The 22,653-nt window shown below is 38.4% G+C and overlaps 1 protein-coding gene across 3 annotated transcripts in view; it reads left to right on the top strand.

The window, feature by feature from the left end:
* Positions 1–16,248, top strand: part of AGL (amylo-alpha-1,6-glucosidase and 4-alpha-glucanotransferase) — a 37,056-nt gene extending 20,808 nt beyond the window's left edge. For 2 of the 3 annotated variants that reach the window (XM_084266585.1, XM_084266583.1), the window contains 12 exons: positions 25–158; positions 1,357–1,532; positions 3,302–3,404; positions 4,619–4,844; positions 5,266–5,377; positions 5,741–5,876; positions 8,319–8,431; positions 9,900–10,111; positions 11,314–11,411; positions 11,960–12,047; positions 12,134–12,267; positions 13,226–16,248. In XM_084266585.1, the coding sequence (XP_084122711.1) occupies positions 25–158; positions 1,357–1,532; positions 3,302–3,404; positions 4,619–4,844; positions 5,266–5,377; positions 5,741–5,876; positions 8,319–8,431; positions 9,900–10,111; positions 11,314–11,411; positions 11,960–12,047; positions 12,134–12,267; positions 13,226–13,343 (1,650 nt within the window). In that variant the 3' untranslated portion in view covers positions 13,344–16,248. Of the gene's footprint in view, positions 1–24; positions 159–1,356; positions 1,533–3,301; positions 3,405–4,618; positions 4,845–5,265; positions 5,378–5,740; positions 5,877–6,943; positions 7,041–8,318; positions 8,432–9,899; positions 10,112–11,313; positions 11,412–11,959; positions 12,048–12,133; positions 12,268–13,225 lie in introns of those variants that run through there. The other variant, XM_084266584.1, reaches the window with a different exon arrangement.
* The last annotated feature ends 6,405 nt before the right edge of the window (positions 16,249–22,653 follow it).

The raw sequence follows: 22,653 nt of genomic DNA, 5'->3' as shown, positions 1-22,653 counted from the left end.
CTAACTATATTGTACTTTTAATAGGTTGGTAAATGGTTGAAGGCCATGTTTGTCTACCTGAAGAGAATCCCACGTTACCTCATCCCGTGCTATTTCGATGCCATATTAGTGGGTGCATACACAACACTTCTGGATGTGGGATGGCATCAGATGTCTAGGTATGCTTGGCATATCAGAGCTATAGAGGTATCTGGATATATTTGCACATTTAAATTTTTTCTGCTGGGAAATGTAATTTGAATAATTTTCATACTTGACAAATGTAAATAGGTAAAATTGGTAGTGAATATGAAATCCATTCTCTAACAGCTTAGAAGGTTGAGAGTTGAGATGTCTGTCCAGGGTTTGAATTTATAACTGCTGTTGGCACTGTGCAGTGGGAGGAGGAAAGCCAGCATTTCTTTGCCAGGCTTTAAACTTTTTTGCTATATTTTTAGTACAACTGCAATAATTCCTTAAAGTTTAGGGGAGAAAGAAAATACTAAATTATATTTAATGCTGATGCATTGTTCAGCCTTTCTTCTCTAATGCAGCTAAATATCCATCATTGTCTGAGCACTTTCTTTAGTTCTTGAAATAACTGTTTAATCTTCAACGTCAGCTTCTCCTTTGTTTCTTGGAAACAGAAGGGAGATTGATTTAATGGAAGCTTTATTCTAGCAATGAGCATTCTGAACATAGCAGTGTTGTTTTGTAAAAATGCAGAGGCTCAAATGGTGTAGTATTTGGCATGGCTGTGAAATTATGTGGGAAGCAGTATATTTTATGAAAATACGTAGAGATTAACTAGTTGGGAATGGAGCTTGCATTATGTAGTGTGTCAGCAGATTGATTTACAATTTTTGTATGTACATATATATATATAAACATGCCAGTCTTTAAAAATACTGGGTTTGACAACCTTTTGTTCATAATCAAATATCTGTTACCTTATTTTTGAGATGTTAGGTTTGTGTCTAGGCATCAAGTAAACCAAAACAATTTATTTTTTTATCTTCCATCCTTAGAAGTGCTTGACATAAACACTCCCATTGACATTAATAAATGAAAATTTAAGGCTAACATTGGACATCTGTTTTGGGGGGAAAAAGTGATTTTTTTCAAATTAAAGCTTATGTAGAAATTAGTTAATGTAAAACATTAAATCATTGTCAGGCTATTATGTTTATTATGTATAATATTTATGGTCTTCCATAAATAGTAGAGTTCACAGTGCTCTGCTCTCACAAATGAAAATGGGTGCCTTTTACAGACTAGGGGATTGGAACTAGATGATGTTCTTGAAGGTGTCTTCCACTGCAGACCATCCTATGATATTGCTGAACTTACAGTGACTTTAATTATGTTGTATTACAGCTTTGTGCAGAATGGATCAACGTTTGTTAAACACCTTTCCTTGGGTTCAATCCAGATGTGTGGGATAGGAAAATACTCTTGTCTACCAGATCTGTCTCCTTCTTTACATGATGTTCCCTATAGGCTGAATGAGATTACAAATGAGAAAGAACAGTGTTGCGTTTCCTTGGCAGCTGGTAAGTGGGGACAACATGTGAGGGGATGTGGGGGAAGTCTTCAAAAATAGCTAAACTGGTTTTGGTAACTATATGAAAATTTTGTTGATTGTGCTTGGGATCTGTATGTCAACAACCATATATAAAATGTAGGTAGCAGTCTTCCTCACTTTTACCCTGTGTTTTAACTTCTTTAAGATAAAGATTTGCCTGTGTTTAAAAATAAGGGAGATTTTTCTAGCAGTACTTGTGGACCACCATTTTACTCCCACTCTTGGAGGATGTGGGGGAAGGTTATAAATGCTTTAGAGACTTTTTTTAGCTATATCCACTTTTGTCCTATGTTGAGATATACAAGTATGTTGTCTTTCTTTCCAAGCAAGCAAGAAAGCTTGCTTGTGGCAAACTAAAACCTATTATGTGAAGCATATTTATCTTTTTTAAAACATGAATTTAAGAGGTGAATGGTAATGGAGTACAAAGGTGAATTTATTGTTTACAAGTTCTCCAAAAAAGAAAGAACCATTAGCAGACCAGAATGTCTGATCTGAAACAGCCTCAAAAAGGAAGGAGCATAAAAGCAGCTAGTAACTAGTGTTTATACTTCCAAATGTTCTGCCAGCGTCTGGCAGCCTCTGAATTGGGTACTTTCCTATGTCAGAAGTATTGTCTTTTGTGTTGAGTGGCTTAGAGTGAGTTTATTTTTGCTGTGAGTTGGCCCGTTCCTTTTCTGAAACCATAGAAACTCCTAATGTCCACAGATTCAATGGCATTTTGTCTCACTGGGGTGTTTGTTTTCTTCTTGTTGCCATCTGTCTTTCCCTCATGGAATGTTACTGCTTTCAGTTTCTCTGGTTCAGTAGCATTCCCTTTGCCTGCTTCAGTGTTTACCTAGAAACGCAAAGGCACAATGTTCCCTTGGATTGGTTGTAAAGATTAATTACACTAAAGGGTTTGATTTTAGATACTCCCTTCACATATTAACTGGTAGTTGTGCCTGAGACTTAACTTGTACATACATGGATTGTTGTTCTCAAGTGCTGTTGCCATATACTATAAAATTGCAGAGCTGTGAAGGCCGTATTTGAATCTTTGCAAATACTTTGAAAAAGTAAGTGTTACAAGTTAAAAAGTTGTTTGGTCAAGCATGCCCAAGAGGCTGCTGTCTTGAGACTTCACCAGATGGAATTTATTGTCAGTTTGCAAAAATTAAAAAATGGAAGAAAAGATAAAGATGGATCTTAGTGTAATTATGCTGATCAGCCAGAATCATTCTTAGTTACATGTTATAATGTCTGCTGTAAGATAAATTCTGGAAACAGCTGAAAATGAGAAACAAGATTCCTTTTATAGTGCCTCAGAGCATTTTTGACCTGAAGAAATCCAAAGCTTTTCAGTCTTATCCCCTTTATGCTATTAAGATGGCATGGCTCTTGCATATAAACTCCTGCCAACAAAGTGTTATAAATCTTGTCATAGTTCTGGCTTCTTGCTTGTTAGGGGGTTTTTTCTGCTCCTTTTAATCAAACGGTGTTACTTGCTTTAATTAAAGTGATTTAATAATAATTTAAACGTGACTGTTCTTGATATGAGAAATTCCCCTGCATGATCTTGCAATTCTAGAAAATGTTCCAAAATGAAGTTTTATTTCATTTTATGAAGAGCTTGGTCTGGAGGATTGTTTATGTATCTAGGAGAAAAAGAAGTTAATATGTTTTTACTTCTGGTTATTTTATACATTGGTGTGTGCAATAGCAGTAAATGAAATGAACAATGATATTTTGTTTCAGGTTTACCTCACTTCTCTTCTGGAATTTTTCGCTCTTGGGGAAGGGATACCTTTATTGCACTGAGAGGTCTAATGTTAGTTACTGGGCGCTATACAGAAGCAAGGTAAGAGTGACTTGGCTTTAGCTCTTACTGGTTTTGCACATAGTTAGGAAAAAGGTATGATCACAACCTGAGATGACACACAAGCTGTTAGAAACAGTTAACATACAGTATAAAATTTTAATGGCCCTAGGCAGTTTTGGGAGTTCTGTCAAAATGCAGTTTAAAATACTACTTAAATTATTCTTTTTTTGCATTCTTATCTTAGATGTGAAGTTGATGTTCTGTATAGATTAGGTAGTTCTAATCCCTGTAGCACTACTGCTTGTCTTTAAAGTAATAGTGTTTCACGTGTACTTGCATCGTTGCTGCTGAGCAGGAATTTCAAAATTGCATATTTAAAAGTTTGAAGTAGCAGATTACTATTTTAATCAGGAAGATAGGATTGCACGTCTTTGTCCTTTGGTAACTACTTTTAATACTAGAAATCAGCTAATTGTGGATTCTTACAATCTGATATCTTTTTCTGATTGTTTAACCTGACAAATGAGCCAGATATAAACCAGATCTATTGATTTGATCTTTCCATTAGTCTTCTAATTTGGACCCTGCCATGTGATACAAACTTAAAAATCATTTGGTTTAACGTGTATTTATGCTGTTACACATCTGGCCAACTGTTACCTTACTCATGCAGTAAGATCTGCAGTCTACTGGTATGTTTATATTCCCTTTTAAAGCTAGTGGGAGTCAATGTTTTCCGCAAGGTGTGTGCGACTGTTCTTAACTGCATCTTCTCATAACCTCAGTTGCTGTCACCTCTCTGTATTTTAATAGGAAATTCCCATCTACTCCTGTCCTCCATCCCCATTCCACCCCACCCATCAGAATGGGTACCAAGGTAATAATAAACAATGACAGTGAAATCCTTCCCTATGGCCTCAGTGGGTTTTTTGATTTAGGGTCTATATCGCTACCTATGAAAAAGCAAACTAGCTTTTGCAGATGTTGTATTTTTGTGTACAAAAACTGATTTGGATGTATTCGTGTTGGGGAACTTGTAGGGAATATATGTGGGGTTTTTTTTATTGTAAAAGAAGTTCACACTAATGGAAGCAATTCATGGCTTTTGATAGCAAACTTTTGGCATCTGTCTCTAAGATCCTGTTTGTCCCCTTGACTTGCCCTTCTATTAAGATAAATTTGTAGGCTTGGTACTTAATGCGTGGTCCGTTAAAGGCTTTCAAAGTAACTTAGGACTCTTTGTTTTGTTCTAGAAACATCATTTTAGCATTTGGTGGGACTTTAAGACATGGTCTCATTCCCAATCTGCTTGGCCAAGGGACACATGCCAGATACAACTGTCGTGATGCTGTATGGTGGTGGCTTCAGTGTATCCAGGACTACTGTAAAATTGTTCCGAATGGACTAGACATTCTCAGGTGTCCCGTTTCTAGGATGTACCCAAGAGACGACTCTTCTCCTCAGCCTGCAGGCGCTATGGTAAAGATGACTTCTGATATAAGTAAATAACACAACTGTAAATGTTTAATGAAAGGGTGTAATTTTCCTAGCTACAAGAATCTGTTGATACCTTGTTAATGTTGAAATTTGATCACGGTGTAAGAATTTCAGTTTTTAGGCACTCCTCACTACATCTGTATCAGATGATTACACAAGCACAGATGTTTGGGGTGCAGAAGAAAAATCAGTCAGCTTTTCATTTTTCTTTGCTTTTGGTCTCAAAGGTTTATATTAAATTGTATACAGTGTATTGCCATTGAGAAAGATGCTACTGAAAATGTTAGATACTTTTCTTGTGAAGCCTCAAAAACTAAAGAGTTGCAACTATTTGCACATTAGACACTTCCTACTCATGTTTCATCTTCCTTTGACATACCACCCAAACATGCAATCCCTCTAGGATCAGCCACTTTATGAAGTAATACAGGAGGCAATGCAGCGACACATGGAAGGCATAAATTTCCGAGAGAGGAATGCTGGTCCACAGATAGATCAGAACATGAGAGATGAAGGTAAAATATATAGACTATTTGCTTTGCAATTCCAAAGATTGTTATATTGAATTGTTATATTTTGTATTTCTTTTTACCTAGCGGTTGAATGTATTTTGAAAAAATGTTTTTATTAACTAAAGATTTATTACTTTAAACACATTGAATGTTTAAGAAATGGTGAGTTAATTTCGTATTATCAGCAGCTGTTTATATGTTGTGTTTCAAATTATCATTATATAAAAGTTAACTTAGTAAGTACAGTTGCCTTCAGGAAATCCACCTCAGATCTCACTTATTTCAGAGTTTTGGGCTGGGGTGGGGCAGCTGGAGTCTTGTTTAGCTTAAAATACAGACTTCATACATGATATTCTTGTTTTGCAGGTTTTAATGTAACTGCAGGTGTTGACCATGAAACTGGCTTTGTCTTTGGAGGGAACCGTTTCAACTGTGGCACTTGGATGGATAAAATGGGAGAGAGTGACAGAGCTCGCAACAGAGGAATTCCAGCTACTCCCAGGTACAAAATCCAGGCTTTTGGGTGGGGATTTTTTGGGGGTTTTTTAAAACCAAAAGGTCTTCTGCAGAACTACTATGCCTTCCATAAATATATCTGGAGGTTGATTTCTCTAATGTTTTAAATGTGTATGCTTACTAGAATCTTAATGGGCACTTTTTTCTTAGAAGGAAATTATTTGAAGTACTTATTGGGTACATATTTGAAGGGAAAGGTACTTACTTGAAGGAAAAATGTGCGTTTTTAGCAGGTTGAAGCCTTCAACTTCTGGCATGACTTTAGCTCCATGCAAAGAGTTGACTTTTGAAATCAAGTAGTAAAATGTAATTTAGGACAAATTGTATACTTGTAGTATTAATAGTACTTTGTTATTTAGACTTGTTATAGGAGAGTTGATAGTGTTTTGATAGTTGTGGTGTTTCAATACTTACTTAGAATTTAAAAGTATCAGCAATATCTGAATTTTACAAGTCAAGATTAAAGGTTTTAAAAAGAAGGTCTTTATGGTGTGCTAGCAGTCTGCTGCAGGTGTCCTTGCTTGAGTTCATTATAGCATCAGTTTCAAATAGGTTGTCATCTGTGGGTGGGAACTAAAGGAAAATATTTTGCTCAACAAGTCAGGCGTCTTAACTGGGAACTAGGAGACCTTGAGGTACCTTCACTAAAGAAGCTAACTCAGTGATGCTGGAGAAAAATTTTACATCGAGCAGGCAGTATAAATCAATATAATATGCATAAATTTCATTTCAGGTGATATTCAGATAATGATCATATAAGAAGCAAGTCAAAGAAGTGCATTTAGTGCTCATTTTAGTGGTTCACTTTGACTTTAGCATTAGGTGAAAAATATTACTTGTTATCTAAGTGCCTGTGTAGATGAGAACATCTGTGTTGAACACAGCCTTAGTATCAGAGGATCAACTTGTTTGGGGCAGATCCTTTTTTCATGTTCTGAATCATGGGTATAAAATAACTTTAGATTTACACTTCAGTCTATTGTACAGAAAAAAATACTTGTTAAGGATAGATGTTTACAATCATCTGTTTTGGTTTTTTTCCTGACTGTTTAGCTGATAAAAAAACAAAAACTCTCACCGGTTTTCCACCCTTCCTCCTCACTGGGTAAAATCCTGCTGATCTAAATAAAAGTGAATTGACACAGTCATGTTACGCTGGTGTTCTTGTCTCTTATTCTTGGCCCTTCATGAAACTCAGAAGTTCCCTGTAAAACTGAGTGTGTCTAAAGGTGGCAGATAAGATTCAGCATAGATAAAGCTAAGATACGCGTTATGTCTAAACTGTGCCTACACAACACTGACAGAACTGAGCCACCAGCCAGGAAGAAAATGTGAATCGTTGGTGGCTTTCTGAAATCATATTGTAGTGTACAGCAGCAGTCAAAACAGTGAATAAAAATAACACTGGGTGTCATGACTGAAGGTTTTTTAGAACAAGACAAGGGACATCGTTCTGCCTCTTGGTAAAATCTTGCACCTGCAAGATGCACTTCTGTCTTGAGCCTCAAGACCTGTGGCCAGCAGGTTGAAGGAGGTGATCCTCCCCCTCTACTCTGCCCTGGTCAGGCCCCTCCTGGAGTGTTGTGTCCAGTTCTGGGCTCCCTGGTATAAAAAATACAGGGATCTCCTGGAGAGAGTCCAGAGGAGGTTACAAAGATGATTAAGGGCCTGGGGCATCTCCCCTATGAGGAAAGGCTGAGTGAGCTGGGACTGTTCAGCCTGGAGAAAAGAAGACTGAGGGGGGACCTTGTTAATGTTTATAAATATCTTAAGTATGGGATGCAGGGGGAATGGGCAGCCCCTTTTCAGCGTCTGTGGAGAAAGGACAAGGGGCAATGGCTGCAAGTTGGAGCACAGGAAGTTCCACACCAACATGGGGAAGAATTTTTCCCCAGTGAGGGTGAGGGAGCCCTGGGACAGGCTGCCCAGGGAGGTGGTGGAGTCTCCATCTCTGGAGATAGTCAAGACCTGTCTGGATGCTGACCTGTGCAATATGAACTGGGGAGCTGCTTTGGCAAGGATTTGGACCTGATGATCTCCCGAGGTCCCTTCCAACCCCTATGATTCTATGTAGTGCTGGTCTCAAGCAGGACATCATAAAGGATGGTACGAAGAAGGGCAGCTTAAAACTCAAAGGGAAGGAATAGCTGCATTGCAACGAGAAACTGGAATGTCTACGACTTCATTTTCTAGAAGATGTGAGTGAGTGAAGTATGACTGAAGTTTAGAACATTACATTAGCAATGATGGTGGAGCTGTAATTCACAAAATGCTACAATTCTTTAAAACTTTAGAATGTTCAGGTAGGAGAATAGGGGAAAATGAAGTGTTGAAGATACAGATCCCCCCCACCCCGCCCCGGTATTTACTGACCTTTAATAGCCTTTGTAAAGTAATCTTTGGGTTTTTTTACTCATTATTATTTCAGAGATGGCTCTGCTGTGGAAATTGTTGGCCTGTGCAAGTCAGCTGTTCGCTGGTTGGTGGATTTATCTGGGAAAAATGTGTTCCCATTCCGTGGCGTCACCATAAAAAGACATGGTAAGACCAGGCACATACTATAATTGTTTTACTGGGGCATAGAGATAACTGAAATGATTAAATAGTAGCCATATAGCATCAGAGATGATTATCACACTAACCAAGAAGATTTAGGGGCAATAGGATTATTATGTATTGTGATGATATGCATCATTCATGAGAAGTGCTAAGCAAAATGAGACACCACGTTTCTTTTTTTCCCTTAATACTCAAAACAGAGAAAAATACTTTTTATGAGTATGTAAATGTATTTAGATGTCTGGTGATAAAGTTACTGTACGTTGTTTATGCAGCCTGAGTTAATATGCATGCCACATAAAGACATTTTACTCTTCAGTAAAGGATAATATTGGAAAACAAATAATTTAATGGTTCTCTTAGTCTATTTTAGAAAATGTGAATGTAACATTTCGGGGGTTTTTTTCTTCCCTGTCCATCCTAGGCAGTGCAGGTTCTCAGGTCATGAATTTACCTGTCACTTCATTATTTCTAAAATGTAGGGTAGACTAAGACAATGTAGAACTTGGTACACAGAAATACTATAATCGGTAGATTAGAAATAATATTTATAGGACTTGGCTTATGACTTTTCAGAATAAGCAGTTTGGTTAGATTTAATTTGCAGTGTGTATATTCCCTTAATCTCACGGAACTGTTTCATGAATCTACTGCTGAATCTATTTTAAAACCAGCCTTAATTCCTGTTCACAATTTATGCCTTGTTTCTCAAGAATAGGCTTAGTTTTAAAGTTTCTAGGCTTTTTGTTCTTCTGGGAATACTACTTTCAAATACGGTAGTATTGCCCTTTTTGCCATATCTCAAATGTAGTTTAAGAAAAATAGGTGTTACTCCTGTATTCACCTAATATAAAGCTAATGTGCAATTCCCAATCAGAAAGATACCCCTAGTGCAATTCTGCTGACTAAAACGTGATGTTTTTCTAGTCTCACTTGAAGTTTCAGTGAGCTGTTCCTGTGAACTGTAGAACTGGCCTAAGCAGCGGGGAGTCACTAGCTGGAGAGGTGATCCTAGATCTGTTCATGTTAGGTTTAGTGTCAGTAATTGGGGAAGAGAATGCTTTTAAAAGTTGCACTTACCCCAGGGTTTTTACACTCTCTTTGGAGTCTCCAAAACAGCAAGAGTATGTACATCAATTACTACGAAAGAGTTTATGTACTACCATCCTTAAGTAAATTATTTACTAGCAATCACAGTACTGATTGCTCCTAGTTAACTGCAAGTAAAAAAATGTGTGGAAAAAAGTTCTGGATATGTTTGATTTGGTCTGCAGCATAATTAAATTTCTAGATAATAATTTGTTGCAATGCTACTGTGGCCTTTACTGTGTTAGGAGTATCTTAGGTTAAAACTTAAATAAGGGAATCAGTAAAAACAGACATAAGTGTACTTCTGGTGTTACCATTGTGACTGTTGTCAGAAAATAATCCCCTATGTAACATCTTGCAGGAAAAGAGGAGACTATCACATATGATGAGTGGAACAGAAAAATTCAAGGACATTTTGAAAGGCTGTTCTTTGTCTCTGAGAACCCAGCAGATCGTAATGAGAAACATCCAGATCTCGTTCACAAACGTGGGATTTATAAGGACAGCTATGGAGCTTCAAGTCCATGGTGTGATTACCAACTCAGGCCAAATTTTACAATAGCAATGGTTGTGGTAAGTGAGGGGGGCTAAGGGAAAGCTAAGTGCTTAAATTGTAAATTTCTCATTGTTAATTGAACTGAGCTTGCATTGTAGTGTTCATATGTATGGCATACTACAGAATCATAGAATTGTTTTGATTGGAAAATGTCAAGTCCAACTGCTGACCTAGCGCTGCTGAGTCCAAGTAGGAAACCTAAGTAGTTCCTAAACATCACATCCACACGTGTTTTAAATATCTCCAGGGATGGTGACTCAATCACTTCCCTGGGAGCCTTAGCACTGTCCTGTTTTCAGCTAGGATAGTGGTAATTTTTTTTCTAGTAGCCAGTATAATGCTGTTCTGGATTTAGGATGAGAATGATACTGACAATACACTGAGAAAGCGGGGAGTGTCCAAGAAATTGGGAGGAGGCACAACCAGGACAACTGACCTGAAGTGGCCAAAGGGATATTCCATGCCATATGACATCATGCTTTGTATATAACAGGGGTTGGCTGCGAGGTGGCACGGCTCAGGAGCTAGCTGAGCATCATCTCTGGGTGGTGAGCACTTGGGCAATGCATCACTCATGTTGTATATTTCAGTATTGTTCTCTTCCTTTTCTGCTCAATTAAACTGTCTGTATCAAAACCCGTGAGTTTTACCTTTTCAATCTGTTCTCCATCCCACTGTGGAGGTGAGGAGTGAGCAAATGGCCATGTGGTTCTTTAGCTGCCTAACAGGTTAAATCACAGCGAACATATAGTGCTTAGAATAACTCATTGGAAGATTTTCTCTCACATTTTGGAGTATCTTTTAAAAAGCACATTATTTACAGGGTTTATCTAAATGAAACTGCTATCCAGTGTATAGCTAGGATAAATTTTCAGTTTTCACTCTATTCAGAATGTCTTTTAAGGGTCATCTGGGAGTGTGGCTTTTGCCATCAAATTAGCTAAAAAGCTTCTGTGGTTTTTGTCTTTATTTGGGCTCATAAAGAGCCTCAGGAATTCTACTTGACAAACGAATTTAAGATTAAGAAAATTTAAAAAACAAAGCACTTCACAGCTTCTGGTGCTTTGCTCACTCTGACTTGTATGTTCCAGAAGTTGATTCAGTAATACAAAACTTGGGCTTTTTGTGATTATGTCTTTTTTTCTACATTTGTTTACGCAGTCTTAAATGTGTAGATGGTGTAGAGTTTACTCATTAAATGTTTATATGATTTTATTAGGCTCCTGAGTTGTTCACACCTGAGAGAGCTTGGAAGGCTCTGCAGATAGCAGAGGAAAAACTGCTTGGTCCATTAGGCATGAAAACTTTAGACCCTGAGTAAGTATAACAGAGAGTGAATGTTAATTACAAAACATGACAATAGGCATTGTTTGACGCATGGGAATTCTTTTCTTAAAATACTCATACGTACCTTTGAAATAAGTCTGGGATAAATACTTCTGGAACAATTATTTTGCTGTTCTAAAAATCAATGTGATTAATTTCATTTATATAGACAAATTATCAGGTGTGTTTGGATGTCACACAGTATGCAAGTCAAATTTGGTATCATAAAAGATGTTGAATTTGCATCTTGATATGTACTTACATATGACATGGTGCACAGCACTACAGTTGAAGTAAAAGTGTAAGGGCAGAGTTATGAATTTGAGTCTTTCCAAAACTTGAACCATTTTCCTACTAGTTTAAACCACATTTGGAATTACGTTGTCACGTAAAATACAGAACCTGGTGGAGACCTCCCTAACTGGACCATCATTACATGTAAATGCCATGACAAATTTTTGGTTCTTTTCTGCTTTCTGTTTTTATGGATCATGTCTGTTAAGCCTTGATTTGCATAATTTATTTTTTCTTTCTTGCAGTGATATGGTTTACTGTGGAGTGTATGACAATGCTCTTGACAATGACAACTATAATGTAGCCAGAGGTTTCAATTACCACCAGGGACCGGTAAGAGCCAGTTTCTTCAGTGTCTGAAAAAGACTCGTCACCTCTTCAAGCTGAATGCTATAGTAATAATCTCCTCCTTTGCTTAGGAATGGCTGTGGCCAATTGGGTATTTCCTTCGTGCCAAACTGTACTTCTCCAAGTTGATTGGTCCAGAGATATATGCAAAAACTGTGGTTATGATTAAGAATGTTCTTTCTCGCCACTATGTTCATCTTGAAAGGTAAGACATCAGCTAAGACAGATTCAGAATATTCGTTCATGCTCATGGTATCCACTGTCTATTTGCATGTACAGATCTATAACATAAACAGTATCTGTTTTCTACATATAAAGTTACCACTGAGTGTTATTGTAGATCTCAAGTCAGGTTTCAAGTACAGCTGAAGTATAGTGCTTTTTATAGATTGCAGAGTTACTAATACTTAACCGTGTGAAGACTGGGTGAAATAAACCTTCTGTAGCAATTAGGATCTAATATCATACCAGAAAAAAATCCACAAAAGTTGTTGGGTTTTTAATTAAAAAAATCAAAATATTTCAAAGCAACCTGCAAAACAAAATCTCTGGAGGACTAGTAGTGACCCACTAAAATTGTCAGGTAAGCTGATGCAAAATATTTTTAGGATTTCTTGTATTACAAATGAGGAAGTTAGTTTGACACTGTTTCAGAATCTTAGTAATCTTGATATTCTAAGAAGGCAGAGGAATTTACATTCCTTGGCATTTTGTGTTCTCTAAACCCACACTATTTTTCCCTTTTTTCTGTCTTACGTTTTTAATTCTTATGGATTTGAGACAAATGAAAGTGAACACAATAAGATGATCTTGCTCTAGCTATCTTTCTTATAATATGTTCTGCAGTATTTCAAATATGCAGTTGTTGTACACATCAGAGTAACTCAGTAAGGCTGGTCATGATGGAAGGTTCTGTCTGACCACATGAAGAAGAAATGGGATTTGTTTGTCAACTTTTTGCTTTACACTCTTGTCTTTGGTATTAACACTGTAGTCTTTGGTATTAACAGATAGCTTGCAGTTTGGCAACATTCTTTTCTCTGTCTTGAGGTGAGGTTTTGAATTTCCTACTGAGATAATCTTGTAAAAGGCTTTAAAATGAATGGTTCTTTTAATTTCAAAGTGTAATCTAACAGTAATGTTTGTGTATTTTCTTTTATCAGATCATCCTGGAAAGGACTTCCAGAACTGACCAATGAAAATGGACAGTATTGCTCTTTCAGCTGTGAAACTCAGGCCTGGTCAATTGGTGTTATCCTTGAAATACTTTATGACTTGTAAAAGTTCATTTTGATTGATTTGATGAAATTTCTGTGGTCTTATTTTTGGGTATAAATGAACACTTGACTTCTACTGCAAGGGAAATATCCTGTTCTGCACAATCACCTAAGCTGTGTGCTGACCTTCAAATGCTGAATGCCAGCAGCTCCTATGCCTTGTAATTGTGGCGCTTGGGATGTTCAGACAATCAGGCCATGACAATAAAAAACACCCCACAGTGCACACTTGATGCAGAAGCTTTCACTAAGGAGCAATTGTAACAATATGCACAAACTTAATTTTAAGTAGCTTTGTTTTTTTTAGACCTGTCAAATCAAAATCTTAATGTAACAAAGTGAGGGGGTTCTTTCCTGAGTCAAAAATAAGTAGCACAGCTCTTAAAGTTCTGTTTGCATGTTGGTAGTTGGTTTTTTCTTTGTCTTTTAATGAATAAACAGATGCTTTGCAAATGCATGCTTAAAGGAGAGGAGACTAACCTATAGCTTTCTGGGTTTGGTATGCTTTGTACTGTAGCACCACACATTAATGAAGGCAGAATATGTTGTCTCTGGACTGTGTTATGGGGAGTGTAGGATGTGTTCAGTTGAACACTCCATCAAGCAACTGCAGAATTGAAGTTTACGAATACTGTAATAAACCAACCTTTGGAGTTATAATTTTCAGAAATTTTAAACTACTTTGAGAGTTAACTCAAGCAATAATGATGTAATACCCTATGCTAATTCATTTTAAGATTTGTTCAAATACCATGGGCCATGCAGCAAACCTGTTTCTTCATTTAAATCTGTTTTTCTGCCGTGAGGAATTCATTAGAAACAACGCACAGACTGTATTTTGGGGGAGGCCAAAGCCAACAGTAAGAATAAGTATGCTACCTCTATGTGGTGTTTTTTGGGAACACCATCCAGTGAAAATGATACAAAACATTTATGTTCTTCTGTATTTGGATGCCTTCATGCCCTTACTGAGTTCAGTTCAGTGTTCCCAAACTGAAGGGTGGTTGGCAGAAGTGCAGTTGGTAATTCTCAACTCTCTATTCATGCGGTTATTCCATCTCAGTGCAATAAACAGAGTGAGACTGATACCACTTCCCACATAACAGGGTGAAGCAAAGCTGATACTGCATTTCTTAATCTTATACAACATATCATGAAAAAAATATATATATATTATATATACGCAGGATGTAATTACAATGCACTAATAACATGTAGGTGAAGGTTTTATTATATTCGTATTTTGAAGTTTCTGTACCCTGTCTGAAGGACAGTGCAAGTGTGCTGTCTTCTTCAGGGAGATGTGTTCCAGGTAGATAGGCTTCAGGGCAAGTTAATAGGCTGAAGAGACGTGATTTGTAAAAAGTGGCTATATTCATACTACTTATTTGAAAAATTAAGTATTTGAACTCCCTTGCTGAAGTGTTCAGTACTTAAAAGTTTTCATTAGGCAAGGTCTATATTGTACCTCAACTTTTGAGCTGCTGCAGTACCTGGGTTGGGAAATTTTTATTTTCTCAACACAATACATGAGAGATGTTGTTTGGTCAAAAATGTTACTGAAATGTCAGCCACTGATTATTTTTTTTTTTAAATGTGCAAGAGGCATATGGATTATTTTTCATAATGTACTAAGCTTTCCAGAATTCTTCATGATAATGAGCTTTATGTCATACTGTATCACTGGATTTTTACTGTTTTTCTAGATCATTATTTCTCATTTATTATTTCAAGTTATGTTTTATAGCTCCTATGGTTTAGAAAGCAGGAACAATATGGCAGAATAAATTGGTCTTACTTGATGAAAGCATTGTAAAATTGGAAGTACAGCTTAAGAGCTATGACTGAGATCTCCACAAGGTGTTAAATGATATACATTCACAATAACAGTCTGCAAATATTTGGGGAAAAAAAGCGAGAAGCTATTTATCAAAACCTTCCTATGTTACTACAGATGACTATCCACTGTTTTACAAACTGCACTGCTGGTAAGAGATTGCATGTTTGTCATTGCTGTTTTTTTCTAATTTAGTAGTAAAAAATTACAGATAAATCACTGTGTACACAAAAATACTTGTTACAGAACTTCTAAACATGCCCATTTATAATGTTGCTTTTGCACCGTTTAGTTAAGCATAGTTTTGGTGACAGATGAATGTTTTAAATAGGACAAGATATGTATCATATAGCTTGATTTTATTTTTTTTTCCTTGTTAAGTAACAACAAAAGTAAGATTTGAAGTTATAGCTGTTGGGAGGGGGAGTTGGTAGTGGTTTGTTGGTTTGGGTTTTTTTTTTGGGGGGGGGGTGGGGGTGTTATCACAAAGCTACTCTCTACTTTGTTGAGCCAGACAGTTGAAAAATGAGGAGGGAAGAAGGCAGTGTTAAATCTAACACTTACATGAGCTGGTATTCATTGAGACAAACTATAACCAAGTCATTATCCCCTAAAAATAGCTGACGTACGTTGACTGATCCTGAAGTGTGTCTTCATTCAGTAGTATCGTTCGTGTTGTTCACTCAAAACCTTCTAGTAATGCGAAGTTATGATCAGTAAAATGTTGTAGAAATAAACTAAAGAACTTAGTAAGAACTGTGAATTCATTATGTTACAGTTGCTGTTTCTTCATCTGTATGGCATTGAGACATATTTTTATTTTTTCTTCCTCACAGTTGAAATAATACTGAGTTAACCAGTGTTCATACAGTTACTAGCTCTTGGATGCACAAGTTAATCAGCTTTGAATAAATCAAGTTAAAATAATGTCTAATTTTCACACTGCATGTTGTAATGTAAAATGGAAAGATGAGTTTTACATGTGTCTGTCTAGCACAGCAACAACTGATTGTAGAAAATGTCATTATTCCTTTATTTCTGAAATGCACAAAATAAAATTCTTTAACTCAGAGTTAACCTCTTCATGTGGTTCTTTGCAAAGGAAGTTAAATGGTAGAGATGATGATGCTTGTTCAGTTGTTGGCAACTTTACACATGTTGGAGAGATTATCTTCTCTGGTCAAATATTAATGACTGCTAACCACAGTACTTACTGAAAAACCCCACATAATCTGTATGTACGGTTCATGTTTGTCAACTGACTCAGCTGGGTTTGAGCGAGACTAGGCTATAAGAGGTCTGCATCTTCCTTCTGATATAAATTATTTAAGTTTATGTCATGGTATTGCAAGTTCCTCGAGAGAACAATCCTACCCTACACTGATGAGCAGCTGCCCCAGTGATACACAGTTACTTCTTAACTGTGTGTGCAAAATTTGTGTCTTGAGAGAAGGCATTTCCACTGTGGAATGTGTTTTACAACTACTCCATTGCACTGCATGCTTTGTAAAATGAGGATTTATTTTTTCCCTGATTATCTATTCAAACTCTTTAATTATGCAGCTGTACAATGTTTTCAATGAAAATATCTCACTGAAAAAAGCTGCTATGGAAATGTGGAAATGACCAGTTGTGAAGCTGCCATGGGAAGGGAGGGAACCACCTCTGAAACCTCATGGCGCCTCAAGCAGCTCAGCCAAGGAAGAAATGGATGAAGTGTTAGTAGTGACCAGGCACCTTTCTGCTGAAAGCTGCCTTCGACCTTGCGGGCAGCAGTCTGGGAAACATCGTTAGTCAGGAAATTTGAGATGTGCCCGGGTTGCCGCGTTATTGTAGGAGAGGCCGCGACCCTCATCGCCTGGCCGCTGGCTGGGCCCCTCGCCACAGCGCCCGGCTGAGCGCCCGCCAGGCGGCGGGAGAGGTGAGGAGCCGGGGGAGAACGCCCTGCTGACAGGGGCGAGCAGAGTGCACCCGCTTTCCGACGGGGGCGGCAAGACAGCTGCGTCCGAGGCGGGACAGGCGATGCTTAGCGCCGTCTGTGTGTGCTGCGACCCTGTGTGCCAACGCTCCTCGGCCGCTGGGCGAGCTGGGGCAGCTCGCTGGCTGCCTTCTCTCTCAGCACCGCAGAGCGCGGGAAGCCGCGCCACAGGGCCCGTGTGCGCCCGGACCGCGGGCGGAGCAGCGCAGGCGCCTGCAGATAAAATTAATGGCAACAGTGTGTTCACACAAGACGTTAATTGCATCGGGCATTTACTGTGGCTACGGCGTAGCTATGTGTGAGCTAGATTTTAAAGGGGGTTTGGTTTTCTACCTTGGTAGGTACGGCCCGGCCCGGCCTGGCCTGTGTAGCTTCCCCTCCAGCCGCAGGGTAGCGCAGCGCCTCCATAAATCAGGAGCAACGACGAGCAAAACGCAGCCGTGTTTCCTCACGGCTGAGCCGCTCAGGAGCAGCACCGGTGGAACTCGCCCCGAGCGGCTGAGAAGTGGTTCTGTGGTGGTTTTTTTAATGTGCCTGGCAACAAAAAGGAAAATGGATTTGCCTGTACGTGTCTGGGTGGCTGTGCGGGCTCCGGGGCGTGCGCAGCTGTCGTTTAATGTAGCAACACGAGGGAAAGCTCAGCCCTGAGAGTTACTCACACTCTGTGAATCTTACCTGTGCCTTTGTATTTCACAGGGGGTGTGCACTTAAAGCAGAGGCTTCCTAGTTCTGAGTTTGGGATAAAAGGGCAGCTGTCCAAGAGGAGCGGTGGACGTTTGAAGTGGGGAAATGTGTCCTGGGTTTGACTGGGGTATGGTTCCTTTTCTTACTAGCAGCTGGTATGGTGCTGGGTGTTGGATTTTGGATGAGAGCAGTATTGGTAAGACGCTGACGTTTTACTCATTGCTAATAAACGTTTGTACTAAATCAAGGACTTCTCTTTGTAATTATTCTTAGAGCCGATGTCAGTAAAGGGTCCTGCATGCAGCCCACACCCGGAGAGTGGTATCTGCTCTGCTAACGTGCAGTGAATAACTGGTTCCACATGCAAAGTAAAGCGTAACAGCTGCTTGCACAGCACCCTGGAGAAAAGCAAAATAGTGAGGTAATATTGTCGTAGAGCAGTCATTAGAGTGCATTAGTAGGTTAACTTTGTCGAGTTGTTTTGTTGTATTATGCCTGAGGAGAGTTTGGAGTAGAATTTTTAAGTAAGTTGATTATAATATAGATTTTGTGGGTGTGAATGATTGATTTAAGCATCACAGGTGACATGTTTAGAAGAGAGCTTTCTTGAATGTATAGTAACCTAGAGAGTAGCGCTGTGGGCTGGCTGGAGGGAAATACCTCAGTAGAAAGCTGGGGGTGATAGATGGGGTAAGAGCAATGCAACTTTTAATCCTATCTGAAAAATCAGCGTTTCCGGCTTCATGGCAGAGGGTGGCAGTAGTCCGCCACCTTCCTGTGTACTGGCTGAGGTTAGGCTGGGCGACTCGGTTCTCCCCTTTACCCCTGGAGGAAGTCTGCTTTCTGTATGTCCACATCTGCTTGTCTGTGTATTAATGTCTGAAGTCTCTGTTCTCACAGGTCAAAATCATAACAATTATTGTTAGATGTTTAGCAAATGCTTTGGCAATATACTCACGTGTAGGGGAAGAGGAAAGGAACACATCTTTGATGTTTTCAGGTGATAATTGAAGCTACCGAGTACATTTGTAGTTTAGGGAACTGTTTACCTGTTTTATTGCCAAGTTCAATAATTTATTTATCTTCTAAAGAACAGGAAATGCTACAATATGAAACCATGTGCATGTTAGACATTTATTTTTGTTTGTGTTGTAGTTCATCTAATGATTCTGTAATTGTTTGCATTTGTACTTGTCTCCTTATATGTTTTGTTTCTGTACAAATAAACTTAATGTGAAAACTGAAAATAATTCTGCCTGGGCAGTCTTTCAATGTAACTGTGGTTATTTTAACTTGAGTATTTTGTTACATAGATTATTTTTTTTAAATAGCAACTTGAAATGCAGCATTTCTCTAGGACAATGAATTGCAAACAGGGAGGCTAAAAATTTTTCTCAGAGAATATGGAAGACTTTTAGGCATAAGACTTATGTTGCAGTATTTTTAGGCTGTACTCTAGGAATGAAAGCCAGTAATGAAGAAATCTAGATGATAATACCAGCAGGGAGGAAGCTAGATGGTCTCAGACACTGAGACATGGTAAGAAAAAAGAATGAAAAGGAATATGAAATGGTAGATAGTTTTAAGTAATGCTATAAGCTATAGTTTTTTCCATGGAAGGGGAACCTACGCTGTGATTAAATGCATTGTTACGACACGCTCTTTAAAATAGTCATATCTGGGGGTGTTTTGCCTTCCTTGAAATATAAAGTTGATACATTTGTAGGAATCTAAATTCTGTTGTATTCCCAAAAACTGGGTAGAAGTTAATTTGAGGGAGGGTGGTGTTCTAGTTTTACATTATACTGTAGGCAAATAAAAACTACTGTTTTGTTCTACAGGAAACACACCGTTCAGCTTGGAATAAAATGATTCATGTGTGCGACTCGAGAACGAGTCAGAAAAGTGAGGAACAAGAAAAGTATTCACAAATTTTCATGGAGTGTCCATTAATATGGGCTGAAGCCATACAACAAAGGTAATCTGCAGTCTGTTTCTGTGATATTAATAAAAGTAAGAATTGAAGAGTCCCTTTGTTGGACACAGCTGACCTGGACTATATATAATTCCAGATCCTGGAAGATGGGAAGAGGAGGAGATGGAGGTGGTTGAAATCTAGTTTGATTAGGTAATATTGTCAACTGGCTGTTGAGATTTGTACTCCTAAATACATTGTGTTCTATTTTTCTGTCTCCCCAACTTCTTAGTGTGTCCAAAAGTTGAATAGTAGTTGACTAGGAGTTCTGGACCACAGAAGGGAAGAGCAGAATGGTTTGGGTTGGAAAGGACCTTAAAGACCCTCTAGTACCACTGCCCCTGCTTTGGACAGGGGCATGTTTCATTGGATTGAGTTGCTCAAAGTGCCATCCGACCAGGCCTTGAACACAGGTTCTTTGGGCAATCTTTTCTAGTGTCTCACCACCCTCGCAGTAAAGAATTTCTTCCTCATATCTAATCTAAATCTGCCCTCCTTCAGTTTAAAGAACCCCTTGTCCTATCACCACATACCCTTGTTAGCAGTCTCTCTCCAGCTTTCTAGTGGGCCCCTTTAGGTACTGGAAGGCTGCTCTAAGGTCTCCCCAGAGTCTTCTCCAGGCTGAACAAGCCCAACTCTCTCAGCCTCTTTTCACAGGAGAGGTGGTCCAGTCATCTTTGTGGCCCTCCTCTGGACTCGCACAAACGGGTCCATAGCTTTCTTGTACTTGAGGAACTAGCCATAACTATGGATGCATTTCTAAAATTACTTCAATTGTCATCTGTTCTTCAGTTTACATTTTTTTTTTAACTGTTTTATATTGAAATCTCTGGAGAAAAAGGACTCCTGTAGAGACTGAAAAATAATTTTCTACCTGACTGCCGTCAGAATTCTGCATTATTTTGTCAGCCTTATTTCTAGCACTTCAGCTAGTTCACTGTGGGGTTTTAAAGAGGAGACTTCATTTCTCCATCTTCCACCCTTCTTCAGTATAGGTAAAATACTACATCCTCAGAAATCATTGAAATCGCTGGAACCATAAGTACTACATCAGACTCTTAAGGTTTTATGTGCTTAAACTTCATATTTTAAAGTCTTTTGATGTCAGATACAAAAAGTAACTTACAATAGTAATTAATAGTAACTTTTCTCTCATAAAGTTAATTCTTAGCGTTCTCTAATTTGCAATAATTATATACTCGATGTACTGCTAATAAATACACCCTTTCAACATGTATAGATGTTTGATGTATATAAGCTTTCAAACATAGGGAAAAGCAGTAGCAGTCAAGGATACTGAACATCTTTACCACTTTCTTACTATTAATGCTTTAGTAAATATTACATGAAATATATATCACATTAAAATTCTGCCATGAAACTCAGACATGAAGTGCTCTCTGGGCAGTAGTTAGTACATGCCACTCACACCACTCTGTTTCCAATGCTAGGAATTTGAGGACTGTTCTGACTTAACTGAAAAGACAGTTGCATAGTATGTGGGTGTCTGTGGCTTAAACCTCCTTTCTTGGAAAATTTTGACTGCAACACCCAAAGAACTTTTGGTAGGTTCAGGACATGCAGAAATGGGTAAGAGCTGCTGTTAGCTGGCTAACACATGTTTGATTTTGTTTTCTTGCTGCATCACTTTCACTGCCTTTCCCCATCAATCAGTAGTTGTTTTCTCCTGATGACAAGAATGCTGCTAGCCAGACTCCTTGGCTGAACAGGTATCCTCTAAGCAAAGAACCATTAATTTCACTGTTGTTTCCATTACTGGTGGTACTACTAACAGAAAAAACTCTCTTCTTGTTAGCATATGGCTGAGAGGTGACTGGTAGTGGAAAATATTCTTACAGAGTGTCAAGTTCAGCAGAACACAGACATTTAGGAACAGGAAGTCAAGAATTAGTTTCCCATCCACACAGTTCTGATGCTGCCTGCTCAGACCTCTTCCACAGCATACAGCAACACTAATGTTTGTCTTGAACATTGCACTCAGCAGGAGGTGCTTTTATCTGCCCTGTCATCAGGGCTCTCCTGAGGAGTGGAAGGGCCTTGAATTTACCCTCTGTGTGTGCTGGATATGTAATCCTACTGCGCACGTGCCAGGTGTTATACAGCAATTTGCATCATGCCCAATCTCTTGGTGCTTTGCAGTAGGCCTGAAGGTCTGCTTGTGTATGTACCTGTGGATTGCACTACCTGTAGTTAAATGCTTGGTTTATAATAAATAAATACTTATCTTTTACAATCTACAGCTCCTTTGCTCTCACATTTGTCACATCACATAATGCTTAGCCATCAGGAAACCTCACAGCCTAGGCTTATCTCTGACCTAACTGTACACAGCTCCCTGCACTCTCTTTCAAGCATAAACTCCATATTGAGTTCTGAAATTATCACAGAAGTTTCAAAAAGTCCAGGAGGGGACCTTTTTTGGATTATCATATGGTTTTGTATCATCTGTTGAGCTGTTTTGTACACAGCTGAAATACCCACTGAAGGCCTTTGGAGTTGTTATTCACTATGCTGCATTCTGTGGAAAATTCCATGGCATGTGAGAAACTGATATATTAAAGTTATATCTATATATTATTTTCATGCAGGCTGAATGGCTTTTTAAAAAGATTATTCCATAATTTAGATCTTTGTATATGTAGATCATAGGTTTATAAACTGATGAAGCCACCCTATTCTATTACCATTCATGGAAGCCACACACTCCTGACTTTGTTTTACTTTAACATTGATGGAGAAATGCAAGAATTAGATATTCCTTAGGTTAAAGACGAAACTTGTCTTTCTGTGAACTTAGATGTAAAACTGGAAGTATCTGG

The sequence above is a fragment of the Gallinula chloropus genome (genome assembly GCF_964237585.1).
Source record: "Gallinula chloropus genome assembly, chromosome: 6".
Taxonomy (NCBI): Eukaryota; Metazoa; Chordata; class Aves; order Gruiformes; family Rallidae; genus Gallinula; species Gallinula chloropus.
Note: the sequence above shows the minus strand (reverse complement) of the source record. Positions and strands in the feature narration are given on the sequence as shown.